The sequence below is a fragment of the Mytilus galloprovincialis genome, chromosome 5 (assembly GCF_965363235.1).
Source record: "Mytilus galloprovincialis chromosome 5, xbMytGall1.hap1.1, whole genome shotgun sequence".
Lineage (NCBI taxonomy): Eukaryota > Metazoa > Mollusca > Bivalvia > Mytilida > Mytilidae > Mytilus > Mytilus galloprovincialis.
This window is the reverse complement of record NC_134842.1, coordinates 33152460-33173878: the sequence shown is the minus strand read 5'-3', so window position 1 is coordinate 33173878 and position 21419 is coordinate 33152460. Positions and strand designations below refer to the sequence as shown.

General features: G+C 31.4%; 1 protein-coding gene across 2 annotated transcripts in view; it reads right to left on the bottom strand.

The window, feature by feature from the left end:
- The window catches only part of LOC143075645 (two pore channel protein 1-like), a 41656-nt gene that overhangs the window by 8318 nt on the left and 11919 nt on the right, over positions 1-21419 (bottom strand). For both annotated transcript variants that reach the window (XM_076251147.1, XM_076251148.1), the window contains exons 7-21: positions 17849-17907; positions 12016-12115; positions 11122-11238; positions 10259-10322; positions 9890-9999; positions 9449-9515; positions 8771-8815; positions 8203-8259; positions 7653-7730; positions 6756-6828; positions 6085-6189; positions 4592-4663; positions 4112-4201; positions 2165-2262; positions 1704-1750 (exon numbers count right to left, since the gene is read on the bottom strand). In XM_076251147.1, coding sequence (XP_076107262.1) covers positions 1704-1750; positions 2165-2262; positions 4112-4201; positions 4592-4663; positions 6085-6189; positions 6756-6828; positions 7653-7730; positions 8203-8259; positions 8771-8815; positions 9449-9515; positions 9890-9999; positions 10259-10322; positions 11122-11238; positions 12016-12115; positions 17849-17907 — 1182 coding nt within the window. The remainder of the gene's footprint in view (positions 1-1703; positions 1751-2164; positions 2263-4111; positions 4202-4591; positions 4664-6084; positions 6190-6755; positions 6829-7652; positions 7731-8202; positions 8260-8770; positions 8816-9448; positions 9516-9889; positions 10000-10258; positions 10323-11121; positions 11239-12015; positions 12116-17848; positions 17908-21419) is intronic.

Below are 21419 nucleotides of genomic sequence, written 5' to 3'. Positions count from 1 at the left end.
GGTCAAATCCGATACCCATACCAATAGTATATTCACCTGTTACCTATTACCTTATCTGTACGTTCCGCATCTGACATGCGCACCACCAAATTGTGTATTTAGGATTTTGTTATATATACACGGGTTATAATCACAGGGTTGACACTACTAAATGCAATCATTGTCAAATTGTTCCCTATTGTAGTATTTTAATCAGTAAGACTTTCTAAGATGACCATAGGAATATTAAAAATCTGGACTTAAAATAAGGTGTATAGGTACAGTTTTCAATTTATTAGCGGGCATGACATAAAACAGCGAATCAAAGAATTCAACTTTATTTATAACTAATATAGGACAATGCTGTTGATTAAAAAATACTCCATTCCAGGACCTTTTGTTTTCCAAATAATTAATATTACCAATAATTGATAAGTTCCAGGTCGACGGGTTCAAACAGAAAGATTTTGAAAGCAGATAAAACTGTGCATCTTATAATGGGCATGACTTTATCAGATGACAATACCAATACTAAAATAAGGCTTACGCATAGTTATATACTTTAATTCAGTCACGGACCCGCGATATCACGGGTGTGTTCTAGTATTATTGTAATAAAATTAGTTCTTAAGATAGTTCATCTTATGTCTCCTATTAAGGGAGATTTACTGGCCTGAAGTTTTCAGAAAGGTAGTCAGGGTAGGCCAGAAATTATGCCTAACATGAACAGTCTTGGCTAAAATGCCTATATATTCTATTTTTTAGTATGATGATTGAAATTGCTTTCAGAGAATTTCCTATCACTCAATTGCCTTATGCCTACCTAACCAAAATGATAAACAAAGTAAATTAAATCTCAATCAAAGTTGTGTACAAAATACACCGGAAGACAAAATTGCACGGTGATGATAAGTTGGGCTGTTAAACAATAATAAAATTGAAATTAATGAAAGGGTCAACTGAACAAAAAGTAAAACTCAACTCTAGTTTGATATGAATTACCTTCAAAATATATTTAGTTTTTCGTTTTACTGTTAATTTTATAAATGAACAAAACTATGAATAAAATTCATCTAAAGAATAAAAAGCTGCATACTAATAATGTAATTTTCAAAGTAAGATTAAATTGATGACATACTTAATATTCCATTGTATTGTAAAACATCTTAATTTAATAGACAACTTTCGAGTTCGTTGCATTTCAGTCAAAAACACTGGTTTGAGTGAACGTCATTTGTGCGTTTAGGGGCGTCATCACTTCCATTCCAATGTTGAGCAAGTGGTTGGAAAACTATAATTCTATATTGTACGAATTCTTCGGCAAATTGAATTCTCAAAATTGACAATCAGCATTGCTGTCATTAGGGAATTGTCATTAAGTACCTACAGAACAACCATTATTTCTAGTTTATCCTTCATAATGACGATCACTAAGACGCTTGATGAACGTAAATAGTGCAGGGATACAGGCGACCCCCTCTATCTGGTTAATGACGTCATAAAGGCACTTATAATTAAAGAGTTTTTTCCGGAGAAGGATGAACTCGAAAGTGGTCTATTCATGGTACATAATTGAATTCAGACAAATAAATATTCTACGGTGACCTTTTAGTTGTTTTAAATTTCTGTGTCATTTGGTCTCTTGTGAAGAGTTGTATCATTGGCAATCACACCACATGTTCTTTTTTGTAATATAATAATCCAACATTAGACTATCTACTCACCATTATTATAAACCAGTTATTGACAACAGTCAGTTCGAACAAAGTTACTGAAAATAATAGATATTTAAGTCACATTATCAAATATTTGTACTCTCTTTGCTATTTATCTTATGTTATGTTTAGTGTTTATGTAGTGTTTATGTACATTTATTTGCAAAACCATTTAGAAGAAGCCACATGAAGTAAAGGATAAATCTTTCATTACATACAGTAATAAGAGTGTGGCTTAAAACTTTAAAAACATTTATAAGCTTCTCTTTAATCAACCCTTTAATTCTAGTTTATACTGTGAGTTTTGATGTGCAGACAATTTTGCTGCATATATATATGCCTGAGGTAGGTGAGGTATTTCATATTTCCAAAATCACGCATTGTTTTTATATTTTCTCCACCCCATATCCCACATGCGAAAATCTGTCATCCCCCTAATAATTTCTATATGCCTAAATGTAAGTACATACCTCCTGATTCTAAAATATTGTCAAAGTTGTTGAGGTAATAATACATCTGATTCGTTGAGTCATTACTATATTTGTAATAAGCTTCCACACTTGTATTTCTGTAATATAAGTGTATATTTGTAATAAGCTTCTACACTTGTATTTCTGTAATATAAGTGTATATTTGTAATAAGCTTCTACACTTGTATTTCTGTAATATAAGTGTATATTTGTAATAAGCTTCTACACTTGTATTTCTGTAATATAAGTGTATATTTGTAATAAGCTTCTACACTTGTATTTCTGTAATAAATGTGAATATTTGTTTTAAGTCTAATGCACATATATTGGAATGTCAACATGGTCAAAACATAAAGCAAAATTGTGTACTTAAAAAAATACACTGTTTCTAAACCAGAATCTAAATTCCTCATCATTTGGTCCCTGGTGAAGAGTTGTCTCATTAGCATTTATACCACATCTTCTTATCTTATCATAATTAAACAAGAATGTGTCCATAGTACATGGATGCCCCAATCGCACTATCAATTTCTATGTTCGGTGGACCCTGAAATTAGGGACAAAACTCTAATTTGGCATAAAAATTAGATTGATCATATCATATATATAGGGAACATGTGTTCTAAGTTTCAAGTTGATCGGACTTCAACTTCATAAAAAACTACCTTGAATAAAAACTTTAACCTGAAGCGGGACAGACAGATGAAGGAAGCAACAAACGAAAAAAAGCATACCTGTCAACCTGTGACGATGAAAATGCAGGTCATGACCTGCATTGAAGAATCAAATCTCAGGTAATAACGCGTACGAACTTTTTCGAGCTGAATTTCAGTATTTATGGTACATTTTCTTATAATGTATATCAAAGATACCAAAACATCAATGCATGTTCACTTGGTTAAGTCATTTTAAATCTTATTTATTATTATTTCATTACACTTTTAAAGATTATTATAAACTTGTGTATCACAGTCTTATGTCCTTTACTTTTTGTCATCATCTAAAATTTATTTTTCAAATGTAATTTTAAAATGAGACTACTAGCCTTTATACATACCATGTAGAGGTATTACATGTATGAATATTTGACAAGGATATTAGACTATCAGTTGATAGAATTTTAAATAACGCAATTTTAAAAATGAACAAAATTTTTAAATGCGGTGACCCTGCAGATAGGGTGAACTTCCAGAAGAAGAAGAGGAAGAAGATAAAATATAGTAATACAGTTAAAGGAAGTATAAATGTAAAAAATAATTTTCAACTTTTTTTTTTAAATTGTATAAAGGTATAAAAATAATGAAAAGTTATTTTTCAATATGTATTTGAATTTTATATTATTATGATTTAATCTTTTTCACCCATAAAACGTAAATATAAGGAATAATTTTGAATGGTGACAAATAAGGGGAAGTAACTCTTAGTTGAAATATCTTTGTAAAACAACAGGGCAATTTATTTACGACCTAAAGCTAAGGTAATTGGTGTTAATCAACAGTGTGTTTGACACCAAAGCTGTCAAGTGAAGCCATGCACTTAATGGGTCACTTAATTTGACAGTTTACATAGCTATTTGAACTGCATGTTCATGGAAGAATTACGAATTTGCCGGTATTTCAAAGGAATATTACTTATGAAAATCAATCTCAAGGCTAAGAAATACGGGTGAAATCGGGTCATTTTCGGAATTTCCGGGTTATTTCAATGATCCGGCGGGTGATCCGGGTGATCCCTCAGAATTGTGAAAATCTCGGGTCACACCCGCAGAATCCGGGTCAGTTGACAGGTATGAAAAAGCAGATAATGGATGGCTGTTTAAAGTGCAGTGGGGAAAAACGTAGAAAAAGTATACAAGTTTCCTGACATTGCCAATTTATAGTGCACAAAAAGACACCTTCAAAATAAAATAGAAAAAGTTACACATTCTCCAATACATTATTGACTTACTTGCAGCAGTTACGTAGATTTGTGTGTAGAAACATCTCCATTCCAATAATGGCAAAGAAATAATACACTAGAATTATCACAATTGCAAGACTGAAAGAAACAAAACACATCCAATATTTGTTATACACCAGATCAAAGTTTGAACTATTAAATTTGTGAGTGTGTGTGTGTATATGTATCTTTTAAGTTAAACTATATCTACTTGATGCCCTTAATCATCATTTAAGAGGACTTGCTTAAATTTAGTCAATGATGTAAAAGAATATTTGATAATAGTTTGATAGAACCTATTCACATGAACTACATACTTTGACATGTAGTACTAGTTCTTAAAGTATGAAGATGAGCAAACAGACTTTTCTAATTTGAATTTCACCTGAAAAGGATACATTTTATTTCCATCAATAAATGACAAGAATAGAGAAAATATTTTCAAATAAGAGTTTTTAAGTAATAAGTTAAATTCATCAAACTGTATACCTTATCAATCTGGTAAATAAAACAAATAAAGTACCAAGTACATCTCTGTATCTCTCCTTTACTTTAAATAATCTACAAACAAAATCAAATCATTTAACTACATAATTGAACAAGCAGTGTGTATGTATTTCTATTTCTTGTAATGTTTTGAATAAAATGGAGAATGGAAATGGGGAATCTGTCAAAGAGACAACAACCTGAGCAAGAGGCAATTTATTTTTATGAAGGAGGTAATGGGTACTTTTATGTCATTGACAAATTACTGTACACAACTAAGCAATTTTTGTGAATGTTTTCCTGCACAGCAAATGATGATGCAATATTAAATCTTCATGAATTTCTGTGGCAAATATAGAAGAATTATTGACTTTTGATGAGGTTGATACAATTATTTATCAGCCCTTGGAAACAGACCAATGTATTTGGCTTTTCAGGCTTGTACAGTTTTGTCGCGTTTTCCTTACAACCTGTAGAAGAGGGTGGAAAAGGGTTATTTTCGTGCAACATGTTTTGCCATTTTTATTTCACATGCAGCCATGAAAAAGGTTAGTTATTCACTGTGTTTCATGAAACTAGTTAAAAGATCAACGTGCACAACATTTTTAACTGTTCGTTCATTAAGTAAAATGGCAAATTTATTTTGCGTTCTTCTTTGCAGATACCCCCCCTTTTTACACCCCCACAGAACTTTGTGTCAATAAAATTGAGAATGGAAATGGGGAATGTGTCAAAAGTCAACAACCCAACCAAATAGAAGAAAACAGCTGAAGGCCACCAATAGACTATTTTTAGATCACCAACTATTGACTCTAGAGAACTTTTTCACAGGTTACCTACTCTGTGGTAGGACATTCTGATACTCGGTCAAGTAAAAGCAGCTAAAAGAAGTAAGTTCAAGCTTACAAAAAGTGTAATTAGTGGTAAAACAGTTTTACTGTTTTCCAATGATTTTGTAGCGTATGGAAAGCAAAAACAGTTAAGTTAGTTCACCAATTCGCTGTTTCACAATCGATTGCATCCTGGTAAATCTTTTTAAAAGTGTACACCCAAGGGTCCTGATTTGTTAAAAACGTCCTAAACTTTAATTGAAATGCAACCAATGACTTGACGTAATTTTCATTTTAGCTTACAAACAATGAAAACTACCCATAATCCTATATATTCTGAAATGGTTGTAAGCATGGTTTTACTTCTTTATGTTGCTCATACCTGAAAGAGTACCAGAAAGTTCTAAACCAAGAAGGATTCCAGTTTAGAGACTGTGACAAATAGTGAAAAAAAATTTGCTGAACTTCAGACATACATTTAAATTTGTTGTAAATCTTAACTTTGTGTAACATTTTAATTGAATGACAGAAAAAAAATCAGGTTTTAATTATGTATCAATGAAGACATCTATATTCTTATCATCATGCATGTTAATCAAAACGGTTGATGATAATGAACCAAAATGTGAGAAAGTTTGTAAGTGTATATGTTTTGTTTGAGCTAACCTCAACAGTTTGAATGGTCTCAGGACTATAATGAAATAAAATGAGTCATCAAAAAATTCTCCCAGAAGTCCTATCACAGATGTGCCTGTTACCACAAAATCAAATCTGAAAATACAAAATTATAGGAGTCATGAAAAATACAAGGCTCTGTGATTAAGACAGTTCTTTGACCTATTATGGTTTCCTATACAAATTGAGACTTGGTTGTAGAGTTGTCTCATTGGCACTCATAAAGGTATACCACATCTTCTAATAAACAGGGTCAAACTAGAAAATAGCTCTCAAGAAAGGCATATTTATAAATTGTATTTCACACCGTTTACTTGCCTGCAGATAGTGGTTTTTTGAGGGTTCTGAATTTCTTTTGACAATCAAAACTGTTGTCAACAATGTTGAAACAACAGTTAGCCAGTGCAATTTGAAAAAATAATAGGTTTTTTTTGCATTTTGTACTTTATCATTCTTTAAATTAAATGACATATAAAGACAAACACAGAATTTAAATATATCAACAACAGCAATAATAAATCCACAAAGTATCCACTTGTGTTTTTTCATCACTTTTTGGCTGAAATCTGAGATCAAATATATTTTTTAATTTATTGTCCATTTACAATCCAGATGAGAATATTCAACCACACTCTGAAGAACAATATAAGTGTATTACTTACAAATCCCAGCCACTGGTGAAATAAACTGCTGGTCCCTTTCCTAAAATCTTCAATATTGCTTCTACTATATATACTGAAAACAAATAAAAAATTGCTTTAATATTTATCCATTTTATCTGACTGCTATTATGAAATTCAATGGCTATAACAAAAAAAATCTTTACAAAACTGCTTAATACAGACTCTGAGCTCAATTTGTTGTAGTAATCAATTATAATAATAGTTTGTTATTTTGGTTAACCATTATTTGTAGAAACAATCGTACCTTGTGCTCAATTTTTATATGATGAAGACATTATCTTTCAATCAGTCTAATTGAGGTCTAGAGCCGGCATTTCAGTAACTGCTAGTAGTCCTTTGTTATTTTTATTTATCATTGTCATTTTGCTTAGTTTTTTTTAAACTGAGTTTTACTGTACCTATTGCTGTGTGTTTGTTTTTTCTACATTGGCTAGAGGTATAAGGTAGAGTTGAGCTCAAAAAACATATATAACACGGACACATTTTTACACCTCTCCAAAGTCAGGAGCCTCTGGCCCTTGTTAATCTTGTATGATTTTAGTGCATTTATATGCTTTGGAGTTTAGTATGCCTCTGTGTGCAGGATTTTTTCTCTGTTTTGAAGACCCATTGGTGGCCTTCAAGTGTTTGCTTGGGATGTTGTTTCTTTGACGCATTCCCCATTGCCATTCTCAATTTTACAAAAAGTAAAAAAAAATTATCTTACTTCTTTTCTCTTGTTGTTACACATGTAAGCTAATTCTTGGTATATAATTTTACAATAAAAATCTCTGGGTTTGTTATTGTTGTTTAGTAAATTTTAATAAAAACATGACCCTTCTGATTTCAACTTCAGGATAATTTGACTTGTCAACAATTACTGATACATATACTTACTACAAACATACACTGTTGAAGCAACAGAGGCCCAGTTCTCCCTGTCTGTTATCTTATGTCTATCTGCTTCTATTGTTACTGTAAATAAAATAAATTTTAGAGGTTGGTTTTCTCTTTCAAATTGTTAGACATTTGTTATGCCACTGCAGTTATTGCTAATAGCATAAATTCAGCCTTTTATTTTCTTATTTGAATTGGTTTAAAGTTGTCTTGACAGGAGATTTTTTGTTTATTTGTCGTATAATAAATCAGACTGAAAGTTTTCCTATTTAAATTGCCTTATATTTTGTCTTGCTGGTGCACTTAGAAGCTTACAACAGATTATAGATGTTTCTCAATACAGTGATTATAGTGATTATATAGGTGATTGCATCCTCTATATTGGTCTCTGGTTGGTTCAAGTTCATTTTTTTTCTTAATCTCATTTTTCATGTTGGATTCAAATTTCAAAGAACTTTACATGCATTTCAGCTTCATGAGTTGGTTTATTGTCAAACAAAGTTTTTTCCCCGACTCACATATCAACACTCGTACAAACAATGATACCTACCTGAAATCTGTATAGTTTCTACCAAAATAATCAGGAAGTTGCTAGCTATTGCAAAATCTAAAAGAGGAAAACATATGTATTTTAAAATAGATAACTTGCATCAACATAAAAAAATAGAAAGTGATCACAAAAATCTAAATTTACATTTTTACTTATTCAATATTTTATTCACTACTGACTAAACAATGTTATAAATCTATCATTTATTTGATCATAATTCCAGTATCATTTTCCTGCACTTTATCAAATTTTGATACAGATGTATAAATGTCAATTATTTTTTTTCCATGATTCAAAGTTTTCTTTTTTTTAAATCTAAAAATGACACCAAATATAATAACAGGTTTAAAAAAAAAATAATTAACAATTCAATTGGGCTCCAGTATGGTACCCCATTCCATCAGACCACAAGGTCTCTCATAAAGAAATTAATAAAAGCTTGATTTTTTTAACATTTTTAAAAGTCACATGTACATTTAAATGAGATCTCAGATCCATAGAACCACCCACTAGACCCCAAAGGTTGATGGCTGGAATTGACCTTGTTGAATCTATACAAGACACTTACAAATAAATCTTTTAAACCATTTCCATTTTACAAAACTGTGTATACCTGTAATAAATAGTCAAATTAAATTTTTTTACATTGATTTGTTGGTACTTTCTCCTTACAATGCTAAATATAGGTACTGTAAATTCAGAAATTATTGTGAGGTTTTTTATTAACGCATATAACGAGACTGGATTGGAATTGTGATAATAAGAACTCCCATTCTGATAACTGAAACATAGATCTGTATGCAGTTTTTTTTTTAAATCGCAAAAAATATACTTGCATTTTGTTGATTCTTGCAATAATAGATTCAATCAATAATTTTAAGAAATTTACAGATATAAATAATAATAATATAGATTGTAAATTTTGTCAGTGACTGTGTGTTTAAAATTTTCTAAAAATAAAACAATGGGTAGTATGTATATAGAAATAAAACCATGAGGGTATGTATGTATGTAGAAATAAAACAATGGTGCTATAAAGAATGTGTAATATGTTTTATAAACCAATGTCTTGTATGTTGATAAAGTAATAATGTGTAATATACCATTTAAAATAAAGCAATGACATTTATGTAATAAGTTGTCAAAATATTCTATAAATGCAGCTGTTGACCAAAGAAATTACTTTGAGATACTTGGCAATTATCTGTTGAGCTCAAAAAGATTTAATACACACACAAATACTTACATCTAAAAATTCTGTTGAAAGGATATTTGAAATGTGATGACCAGATAATGTTTTCATCCGATTTTAACTGAAAAGAAAAAACACTTTCAAGGATTCATATTTCTCTATTGATGGGAAAGTGACTTAGTAGTCAATCAAAACATAGTTTTCTTTGTTCTCACAATGTGAGAACATGCAATAAAATATTTAACAAAATTAGACACAATAATAGCACGAAATCTTCAGATGTTTTTGTTTGTTTTTGTTTGTTTGTGTTTGGTTGTTGTATCATTCATGTTTATCTCACATTGTAAATACTGACGAAATGTTGGTGTGCATTTAGATTTTTATGCCAACCTTTATGTGAAAAAGATAGTATTACAGTTGAAATATTAATAACACGAAAAAGATAGTATTACAGTTGAAATAATAATAACAAAGTGTATGATCTATCTTACTTACCATCCACTGCAAGTCAATTGCTTCATATATCTTATGAAATTCTTCCAAAGATAATTTTCCTGATGTACTCATGTTTAACATCTTAAAAACTAGATAACCATCTCTTCTACCTGTCAATACAAAGGAAAAGATAAGCAAAGACCAAGAGGCACAGGCTACTAAAATTTGAACCAGGCCACTGAACTTATGCTGAAAATTCAATCATGGTTATGTCATCAGCAATAAGATTACAAAATGTAAAACAATTCAGAAAAGAAAATTAACAGCCTGACTCATAGCACATTTCACATGATATAAACAATTAACTTTACTTTTATATTCCATTCATTTAGAATACAATAACTAAAATGTTCATTATATTTTACTTACTTTTCTTTGGTCTTAGATGTTTCATCATCCCAAGAAAATGTTTTAATTTTATAGACTTGTTATCCTGCAACAAAAAAACATCAATATCAAAGTCTGGATTCTTTACAATAAATCTTTTCTGGATATTATACATGTATATATATTTCCATCACTAATTAATTTTCTGCAGAAACAAATGGGTACATTTTTGCCAAAAAACTGATAACTATTAATTTTTTTTTAAGAATACAATTTTTTTGAGGATGGAGGTAAATTCAATTTTCTTGGACATTTGATTTTGTGGTTTTGCCAAAGTCTGAATACATGCAAAAAGCATTTTTTATTTCTTTAAACATTTTAATTTGTGGTTTACATTTACCCACAATAAAATCCACAAAAAGTTAGAATCTTATAAATAATTATTCCCCAGTCACAAATATCTCTGGTAGTAAGACTTCTAGATTGTTTTTTTTTTGTGTTTAATGCCACTTTTAGCACTATTTCTTATAACATATCTGCCAGTGTTGTATGATTGATGAAGACTGAGAGAACCATTACCTTAGAAAGGATAACTAACAATCCTAGTCAATTAGGATTGTAGTATAGTCAATTAGGATTGTAGTATAGTCAATTAGGATTGTAGTATAGTCAATTAGGATTGTAGTATAGTCAATTAGGATTGTAGTATAGTCAATTAGGATTGTAGTATAGTCAATTAGGATTGTAGTATAGTCAATTAGGATTGTAGTATAGTCAATTAGGATTGTAGTAAAACATGCATGCAACATGTGGGATTTGAAAATCACAAACTGATTCTTGACAGGATACTGATGAGTTACTGATACCACTTGGCCACTGAGGCCTGGTTAGAATTTTGGACTTACCTCCTTAGTAACCAATAATCTGAAGGCATGTTGACAACCAAGTCGCTTGTGAAAAAATAATTTCTTTACTTTTGTCTTTTCTAAATTTGAAAATGTATCATATACTACGGCAAGAAACTGAAAAATAAAAATATACGTAAATGTACTTTCATTGAAATGTGTACATTATTTCTAATCAATATCCCCTTTTCTTTCCCTTTTCCTTTATTGTATGTAGGAACATATAACAGGTATGACATTTTCACCCTAAAATGCATTGGTGTGTTTGAAGAATGTCATAATAAAATAATAATTTTTGTTTCAAAAGTTCAATATTGTTCAAAGTTACAATATTATGCTTTTGTGCTTGATACAAAATTTGCTTATGTTAACTCCTTACACCACAATAAAATTTCAAAAAAAAGCATTCTGAATTAAAATAAATGTTTACTAAAGTCACTTTCAGTAACATTGATAATAACCTACTTTTTTCTTCTTATAATAAAATACTATTGAAATTCTTGTTATATCACCCAATTTTTGTATTTTCGAAGATTTATTATTATTTTAATTAATTTTATTCAGATTAGTATTCATCTTTGTACCATTTTGATAACATTATTTAAATGAATGTGGAAGGATAGGAAAGAGTTGGGATTTTTTTAATGATATAATTATGGCAGGTGTCATTTATGGTCATGTACCTATAAGTTGTTGGAAAAATTGCCAATTAAAGTGACTTTGTTGTTGGGAAATTTTTGTAATCCCTTCTACACACCAACATCCATTTTCATGGAAGAGCATTCTAGTTTAGTTTAAACATATTTATTTATAGTGGAGCATTCTAGTGCCAATATGTTAACCATGGAAGATTGAAAAATTGTGTAAATTATCTCCCCTTGTTGTATAACTCACCAGATTCATTATAAAATAAAGTTCTAGAGACAGGTATATAATGTAGAAAATACTGTAGTATCTGGAACTGGCATAGGCTGGCATCATTACATCTGGATAACTGAAGAAAAAAATTAGTAGTACATGTACAAAGATTACCAGATAGCTACTTTCATTAAAACTTAATTGTTATCTGTGGTAAAAAATCAAACACATTGTTGTGTTTAGCTAGGCCCTTGAACAGAAATAAGGGGGTCTGACAGATTAAAAACAAGTTCAAGGGTTAAAAATCATCAGTGTTAAGCTGCTGACCTATTATGAAGTAATTTTATTAAGTAGTATTTGAGAAAGTATGAGGAAAATATTTCTTGGTAGGACTAAGTCTTTGAAGCTTTAGTTTGCAAAATAATCACATTTAAATGTGTAACATCATTAGGTTATGTGTCGGAAATATAAGAGAAAAATAGAACAATGGTGATCCACCATCAAGAACACTTATTAACTTCCTGCAAAAACATTGTGAAATAAAAATGAAAACAATTACAAGCATGCTTTGTTTGGTATAATGTATAAGTATGTATTGTATTATCATAGGATATTTCTTTTGCACTTAGTTGGATACTTGAGAACTATTTTTAAAGTAATTGTCTGGGACGTAGCTGGGTCCCTTTGAAGTGCACGCCAACCAGGGGGGGGGGGGGGGGGGGGGGGGGTGGTGGTTTGGCTGGACGCAAAATGGTGCGCTCTGACGGCCTGAAATTGGTTTGATTAGCAAATTATTAAGACTGTATTTGATCATTTTTTATTGAGAAACATCCTGAATATTTTTCAAAAATCTGCCCTTCGTATTTTTAGCTGCAACAAAAACGTCCATGGCCTTGTCTAAATTGACCTCAAAATCACAGTGGAACCCAAAGCCGATAATCTGTCATTTCTCATTGTGAAACGGATGTACGTTTTCAAACGTTTCAGTACGCTAAACGACCTTTCAGCTGTAGCACTAATAAAGGGCATTGTTAGGAGAACACACAGTATTGGTCAATTGGTCATTAGTTATTTGTTCGACCACACACGGAAGAAGATATTGTGCATGAAAACGGTTTTCTGAATTTAGAAGTCAAGAATCAAGTTCTGTGATCATATGATCCAGAAACGGATAGTAGAGAGAAATTCGCCAGTAATCCTTAGGTGTTACGGTTGGATGGTTATAGCTCTCGAGGTTTGTCTTCCACCCCACCTAGGATCATTTTCAACTATACCAAAAAGCTCTGCTATATCTAGAGTGGTTTGGTATAGCTCGTTCCAAACATTTTCATCATTTTGCTCGGAACGCAACATTTCAGTAACGGACTAGTACTGCGGAACTTGATGAAGTCTTGAAAGGCTATTTTATTTTATTTTTAATGCGTTGACGCCTTAATATTTCGACAGGAAGGTGTCAAAACAGAACAATATGAAGTAGCCCTTCAAAACAATAATTTAAAGAGGGAATTCAGATTTGTATTTACCGTTATCGTAATTTACATATAAAAGAGGGGCGAAAGATACCAAAGGGACAGTCAAACTCATATAAAGTTTACTGTAATTCATTAAATTGTTCAGGATCGGAACCAAAGTTGAGAGATAAAAATGGAACAAAAGTCATTTGGTCATTTTTTTTTACCAAAATAAAGTACGAAATTTACAACCCTTATCTAAACAAAAACGTGGGTTTACAACCCCTGCAGCCCTGTTAGTTCAACGACGCGCATTATATATTTTTTTAATTGAAATGGAGTTAATATACCTTAAGGGCATATCCAACAGTTTATTTTTGACGGTGAGAATTTTTTCCCGTAAAGATATTTCATTCTTCAATAGACAGAGAATAAAATTTTGCCAAAAAAAATATTTGTTGTCGATTTCGTTTTTGCTAAAAATACTGCTGAAAATTGAACATTTTTGCAATTTTGAAGAAACAAACGTTTTTTATTTAAAAAAATTAAATATGATTTTTTAATCAACATATACTTATATAATGGGGCTCAAATTGAAGCAAAATAGTTAAAGATGGTTAGAAAAATCTAACTTTACCATTTAAAGAATTAATTCTTACTCAAATAAAGCCAAAAACGTTATGGTTACCCCCCAAAACGGCAAGAAATGAACGTTTGAAATGCACATTTTAGATTTTTTTAAATATTTCTAACGGTGTCGATTTGACCAAAGTAAGATATGTTATTCTTTGAAAAAAATGGAACGTCATAACGTTTTGAAAAATATTTGTCACCATACTCGTTTTTGAGAAAAATCGAGTAATATAATATTGTTTACTCAATCCCTTCCGTAAGCCTCACAAATTGCGCCAAAAATTAAGACGTTTCGGGACGTAACGTTATATTTCCCCGCTAATTTTTCAAAGGCAGTGCGACGGAGTTGCAGACAAATGTATTTTTACACTGTGAGTTTGTTGGATAGTTGTCTCGATAGCACTCATATCGCATCTTCTTATTTATAATGGACCAGTATCTGTACGAGATAATAATTCAGTTACATGCAAATCATTAACCCGAATAATTCAGTCGTTATATTCCGCTGATCTACGATTACTACCTCGCAAGTAGGAGAGATCGATTACGGGGAGGAACTGAATTGTTCGGGTTAGCAAACCATGGAATCAGAGGCGGATTTAGGGGGGCCAGGGGGCCCGGGCCCCCCCTTTTTGGGGAAAAATTTGGTTGCTTATATAGGAATCACTGAAGCGTGACTGGAGCGGGCCCCCTCTTAGGTCAGTCAGTGGGCCCCCACTTATGGAAATTTCTGGATCCGCCACTGGGAATTACAAACTATTAAAATAGTCCCCGGCTCTGGTATACGGTATTTCATCCCTCTTTTAAAACAAACGAATTACACGTTAGAAATCCGTTTCTGTGTGTTGGTCTAAAGTACAAAGCAGGGTTAATTTTCATATTATATTTACATTTAATGTTTTTGTTCTGATTATTCATTTAATATGCCACTTGACGTCCGTCATCCATAATCATTATTTATTTTATTGTTACTTTACAAAGAAGTGGTTTTCTTACACTGATTTATATTACACTGTCTATATAATTTCACATTTAACGAAATCAATAAAGAGCACGTGAAATTTTGCAACCAAACACTTGTCTAAAATCTCACCGACTCCGTATTATATATTCATGTTGCAGTTTGTTTGTTTTTTTTCTTTACAGGCTTCTAGCTATAACAAAAATCTGTATGTTGACTCTTAGTGTTTTGAATCATATGTGTCGTTGGGTTGCTGTCGTATTAATGTATACCTTTAAAATCTTTTTCATAAAAAAAGTATTGATTGGGTATAGAAATATTCACATTCTGGACTGCTCCAGTCCGACAGTTACGTGTATATATTTGCTAAAATTGGGTGCGGCCGTTTAGCTGCTCGGATGTATAAATTTGCAGCCTCGTTTAGTCGAAATAAAAATTTCGTTATATCAGATGCATAGAGTAAGGAGAGTTTCGCGCTATCTATACGTTAAAATACCATCTAAATAAATGGTTGAAGGGATATACGAACTTCGAATAAAATCTATAAACAACAACAAAGGTTACATTAATCTTCAAATAAGTCGCATCTGTTGCGCCTTTTGCAGTTGTAGATGAAAAATATAATAATTTGATTAACAAAACAGATCAGTAAGACATTAACTTGAGAATAAACGAAACAGCCGAAAAATGTTGAATGTTATTATAAATTGTGGCCATTTTTTTCGTGTGTTTTTGCTTTTATGACATATTTACAATATATAAGTATATGAAATTGACACAGTAATTTTTCCACCTAAACGAGCCTGACTGCCGTGGTTTTACGCTTCAATATTATGAGTTATTGCATATATACACAATGGAAATTGTTTTCTGTTCTACTGCCCTCTACATAGTTTGGCTGCATACAAAGTAACCACTGATGTAGACTACTATATTATTTTGATTATTCAAACAAATGAATTCAAAGAGAAAGATGCGGAAAGAAATTCTAAAATTTTCGTTTAGAAATAAGATATAAAATAAAAATAAAATACCAAAACTGGAATACTGTTTGAGACAATTATCAGTTGAGAACTAATGATTATGCATCACTATATGAAACTGATGAATTGATTGCTCCCGTCCTCCAGTGGCAAATATATCACGCATATTTACAACGAGGTGAGAGTGGATCTGAAGTAAATGATTGATACATTATCAAGATATAAAGAGTGTACTAGTGGTAAAACGTATGCCGTACTAGATAAAGTTGAATAATGATCAAAATCTTGAGATAAGCTATTAGCAACCCCCCCCCCAAATTTTGAATTATGGTACTTCGATGGCTGTTTTTTTTTCCTATCCTGTTATGGACCCGCTGACTTAAGAGGGCGTGCCTAATTAGTCAAGACCTACACTGTTTTTTTTTTGTTAAATTATATTTGTTTCCTCATACATAAGTAAACACTAACATCGTCAGATATTTTTACTTGTATGTCAGTATATTACAATGTTTTCCTATTTCAATATTTTTTTATTACTGTGTCATCTTTTGTTTTACATTGTGTTTACCGGTTAAAGGTCGTATTCATTTAAAGAGCTACTGTATACATATTAGCACTTCAACGCAAAGCTAGATGCATGATAAATGTTAGTTTACGCCGTATTTTATTTTTCTCAAGAAACCATTTTTTTCATCTTTCTCAAGAAAAACTAAACTTTGAGTTTTCTATCCTGAATGACAATGATCTCGGAAAAGTTTGGTAAAGAACTATACTGACAATTTGTGTTACATTCTACTGCAATAATAAATCATTTGCTGTCGTTGTTTTCTACTGTATTGAAGATAATTTTAAGAAAACGGAAACTTAAGTGAGTATGGTCTAGTAATTATGATTAAGATAATTGCAGTTCTTTTATATAAATAGACCAAAAGGACAAAGATATCTTTTAATTTTGAGTTCTAGTTCTGGTAATATTCTGTATGAGTTTTTTCCCGATTCCCGCCGTGCCCTTTCCTTTGAGGAAAGAAACCGCCCTTTCCAGACGGCCATTATGACGTCGTTGAAACACAGTGAAATTACGGGAAACTATAGACGACGGTTACGTTTGTTATTACCTCCCCTGAAACTGTTGGATATGCCCTTAATTGTCGGAAATTTGAAGGTGTGGACATCTTTCCATTTGTCGGGCAAAAGTTGTCACTTTACATCTTTTCCTAAGGATTTCGAATCTTTCAACAAAGAAATATCTGGATAAGATGGTCCCGGATTTTTTTGTACTGGCTTCAATGACATTACACGGATGTGGCACTTAAGCTAAGTTCAATCATCGTCAATTTTTGACGTTTCAGGGGTCTAAATTGTCCTGATTTGTTGCTGGGTGTGTTTCTGCATGACTATCACTGTTGGTAGGCGTTTTTGTGAGAGAAAAAAATGTCTTACGTTTGCCCTTTAGGCTTGTCACGCTTTGAACTGTTCATGTTTTATAGCTGCTTTTTACGTCGAGTACCAGAAGAAAATTCTCGCAAATAAATTAAAAACGATTTCGGTCAGGGTTGATTTTACAGACGGAAATATTATTGTGACGTTATTAAAATAGTTATACTGTATCGTTTTCTACTTTGCTTGGTTAAGTTAGATTTAATATTTTTTACTCGTTTGTATTTTTATTTTATTTTTCGGCATAAATTATTTTTTTAGACCCTGCGATGTGCACGCCATGGCGTGACAGCGTATATGGAGCTACGCCCCAGATTGTCATTGGACTACTATTCTAAAATACTAAACAATTCAAAACAGTATAACTTTTAACCGCCATACTTTTCTATCTCTAACAAACTTACTTTGCTGTAGTCAAAAGAACAAACAGACTTATAAAACTGTCTTGAAGTGTGGCAAAATACTGAAATAAAAAAATAACAAACAATTTTGTCATTTGACATAAACTGAATAAAGATTTTAAATCAATACATTTTATTACCATTGCCTTTCATGTTTTTGTTTCTGATATTAAATTTGATATATTCTTTATCTGAAAAGGTTCATTGAAATTTGGCAAAAATACAAATATTAATTATTTTGCTCATTGTTGAATGTGTACAAGTAATTATTTTAAATTTGACAATTTGTATTTTAATTGTAGATACAAAGCCCTGCTGATGTGTGATAACATGTATTTTCCGGGAGTAGTGAATTTGATGATTATTGTGAATCAAAGAGCTGATAGCTCTGAGGTGAAAGAAGGTGAATAAAAGGTAACCTGAATTACCACAAAAGCAGCCCCACTTACCAAGGCTGCTTTGTTCCATTATCGTTATGATGTAATTTTTTTTTCTTCAAACAAGAAAAGGTCATAAGTACATGGATTTCCCATCCGTAGAATCATTTTCTATGTTCAGTGGACTGTGAAAATTAGGTAAAATCTTTAAATTGGCAGTAAAATTAAGAAGATCATATCATAAGGAACACATGTGCACTAAGTTTCAAGTTGATTGGATTTCAACTTCATCAAAAAGTACCTCGACCATAAACTTTATAACCAGAAGCAGGACGAACGGACAGACCAGAAAACATAATGCCCATAAATGGAGCATAAAAATAGTAAGGCTTGTTACATACCCGCCAACTTTTGAAAGTTCCCATAGGGGTTTTTAGTGCACAACAACAATTTTAAAGTTACAATTTTAAGTGAAGTATTTTGCACAATCTGGATTGTCTAGAAATAGTGTCATATTTGTATGATGAACTTACATGCCTTTTTCTTAAGTCTGTTTGCATGATTCTAGTTATTAAATCGGTAGAAGAGATGAAGCTAGCAGATCAGTGTTTATTTTCTTGCGTAAGAATATTAGATGCTTGTTGAAAGTTCCAATTTTGAATTATGCACACAAAGATGGGCATTTAACAGGTCGGAAACAACACTCCAAATGAGGGGTAACCTTATTGGAAGAACATTATAACCCACTGTAAAAAATGAGCACATTTTTATTCATATTACTTGATGAAACTTTCCCCCAAGAACTATGCATCTATTAAGTACTAAATGGTCAAAATATGTCAGAAGAATTTTCTGTTGTTTCTAAACTTATAGAATGAAATTCAAAACAGTGTGGCTGTGGCCATTGATTGACACATTAAATTCATTCATTGACTGGGACAATTTAGGTGAACGTTTGTATGTAAAAACCACTGCTCACTATGTACTTTTTAAAGACACTTAAACTATGGGGTCACCAAAGGTTCTCAACACCTTAATAAAGTAATTCGAAAAATTAATCAGAAATAACACGATGTTTTGATTTATATCAATTATATAAATCAAAACATAAAGGTTATTCCTGATTGATTTTTCGAATTATTTTATAATTAAAAGCGTTAAGAAACCTTTGGTGACCCCACAGTTTAAATGTCTATCGTAGGTACGTCGTGAACAGTGGTCGTTACAGACAAACGTTCACGTAAATTGTCCCAGTCAATGGATGAATTTAATGTGTCAATCAATGGCCACAGCCACACTTTCTATCTTCTTTATTAACTTGACCCCTCATTTAGAAAAGTTGTTCCAAATATAAGAATTTTCCCACTTTTGAGTTTAATAAAAATCTTAAAAATGTTCTTTCTTTTTCTTCAACAGTAAAATGACCCCGTGTTTTAGGAACAGTCCCTTATTTAAGGGACACCACTCATAATTGGGGGGGGGGGTCCCAACCTGAATACAAAAATAAAATATGTTACAACCAGTATTATGTCAATAAATTAGTGAAAAAAATACTATTTACTATCTTTATCATGTTTATGGTAGTACAGTAGACTCCGGACAATCGGATACCCAAAATGTCAGCTAAAAATATCCGATTACCCGATATATTCAATTAGACGATGAATGTATATTCAGTGAATATTCTACAATAATAAGTAGATCTATTGCTTAATATGTGAAAGGGCTGGAGGATTGATGGAGTGATTGTTATCAGTTACATCAGATCACCACGATGTTTGCGAGAAAAATTATCAGCTGATTATGTAGCTAATGATTAAATTTGTTAACTTCCACTTGCAGTTTTTAAATCCTATATTTATTAAAATCAATCAAATGTCCTGAAATATTTATGTAAATTATTATCTTCCATCCATAGTTTGTCTTTATTTGTTTAGTAAACAAATTATTTACATTTTCACACAGGTAAACTAATTTGGCTATAAATAGATCAAAGCATGTCTGAGTAGAATCTCTTATCTAAAATCGTAATTGTTATAATTTTATTTCTTTAAATAATCAAATTTAAATTTATGAAAATAATCATGATTGATAAAATAGTATTGCATAAAGTTTACGCTTTCAGAGACTATTTATGTTTAGGTCATGGTTCTACAGGCTTCTTCACATATTTGTAAACAAACCAATATGGCCGCACACGTGATTACCTTTGCACATGTGAAAAAAATATTTCTGACAAAAGTCAAATGTCTCTTGTCAAAAGGGATTTATATTTATATTGCAATAAATTATTCAGAAGGAGGTACATTCAGTTACAATTATATTTCTTATTCTTTGAGCATTTAGAGTTTAATCAAATTCTCCCAATAGTAACGTACTGCTCTTGTCAACTGAGTCTTGAATAATTTTATAAATAGATTCAAACCATTTGAAGTAGAAAGGCATCTAATTCACATGACAAGGAAAACAATGAATAAAGACACCAATTTAATAAGAAATAGATCCTTTTTATTTATTAAAAACAAAATCTTCTTGTCTGCAAGATTGCAAATTTGTAACTTCAAGGGCGAACTTGTAAACAGGGTGAGTTGTCCCGATACCAAATTCACGCATGCGTACTACAAATATCTACAGTAAAAACATCCGGTTACAAGTAAACAAATAACGTTCATGGATTTCATGTGGATGAGATGAAATCTATTAATTTACATAAATAAAAAGGTCATATTTACGAATTTAGTGATTGTTTTTCAATACTAATTTACAAATTAAATGATTCAGATGCTTAATCATGTGTAAAAATCGGTGTCAGGAATCTTAAGTTGTTATGAAATTGTAATACACAGAAACGAATGCGGCATACGGAGGCTCAATGAGTTAAAGTCGGTCCCATAGGTCTTCAGAAGACTTGACGTCCTCTTCCACTAAAAATGGCAACTTAAAATAAATGTAAACAAGACAAAAGTTCTTATATTCTCCAAAGGGAGACAACCCAAGAATATTAGATTTGTTATACAGAATAAGAGAATTAGAAATTGTAATTGTCAGAGTATAAATACCTCGGTATATTTTTTGCTAGAAGTGGTTCTTTTTTAAAGACATGTTTGATAAGATAGTTTTACCTATTCTTCTTTATGGTTCTGAAATTTGGGGATTTGAAAATTTTGAATTGATAGAACGTGTACATTTAAAATTTT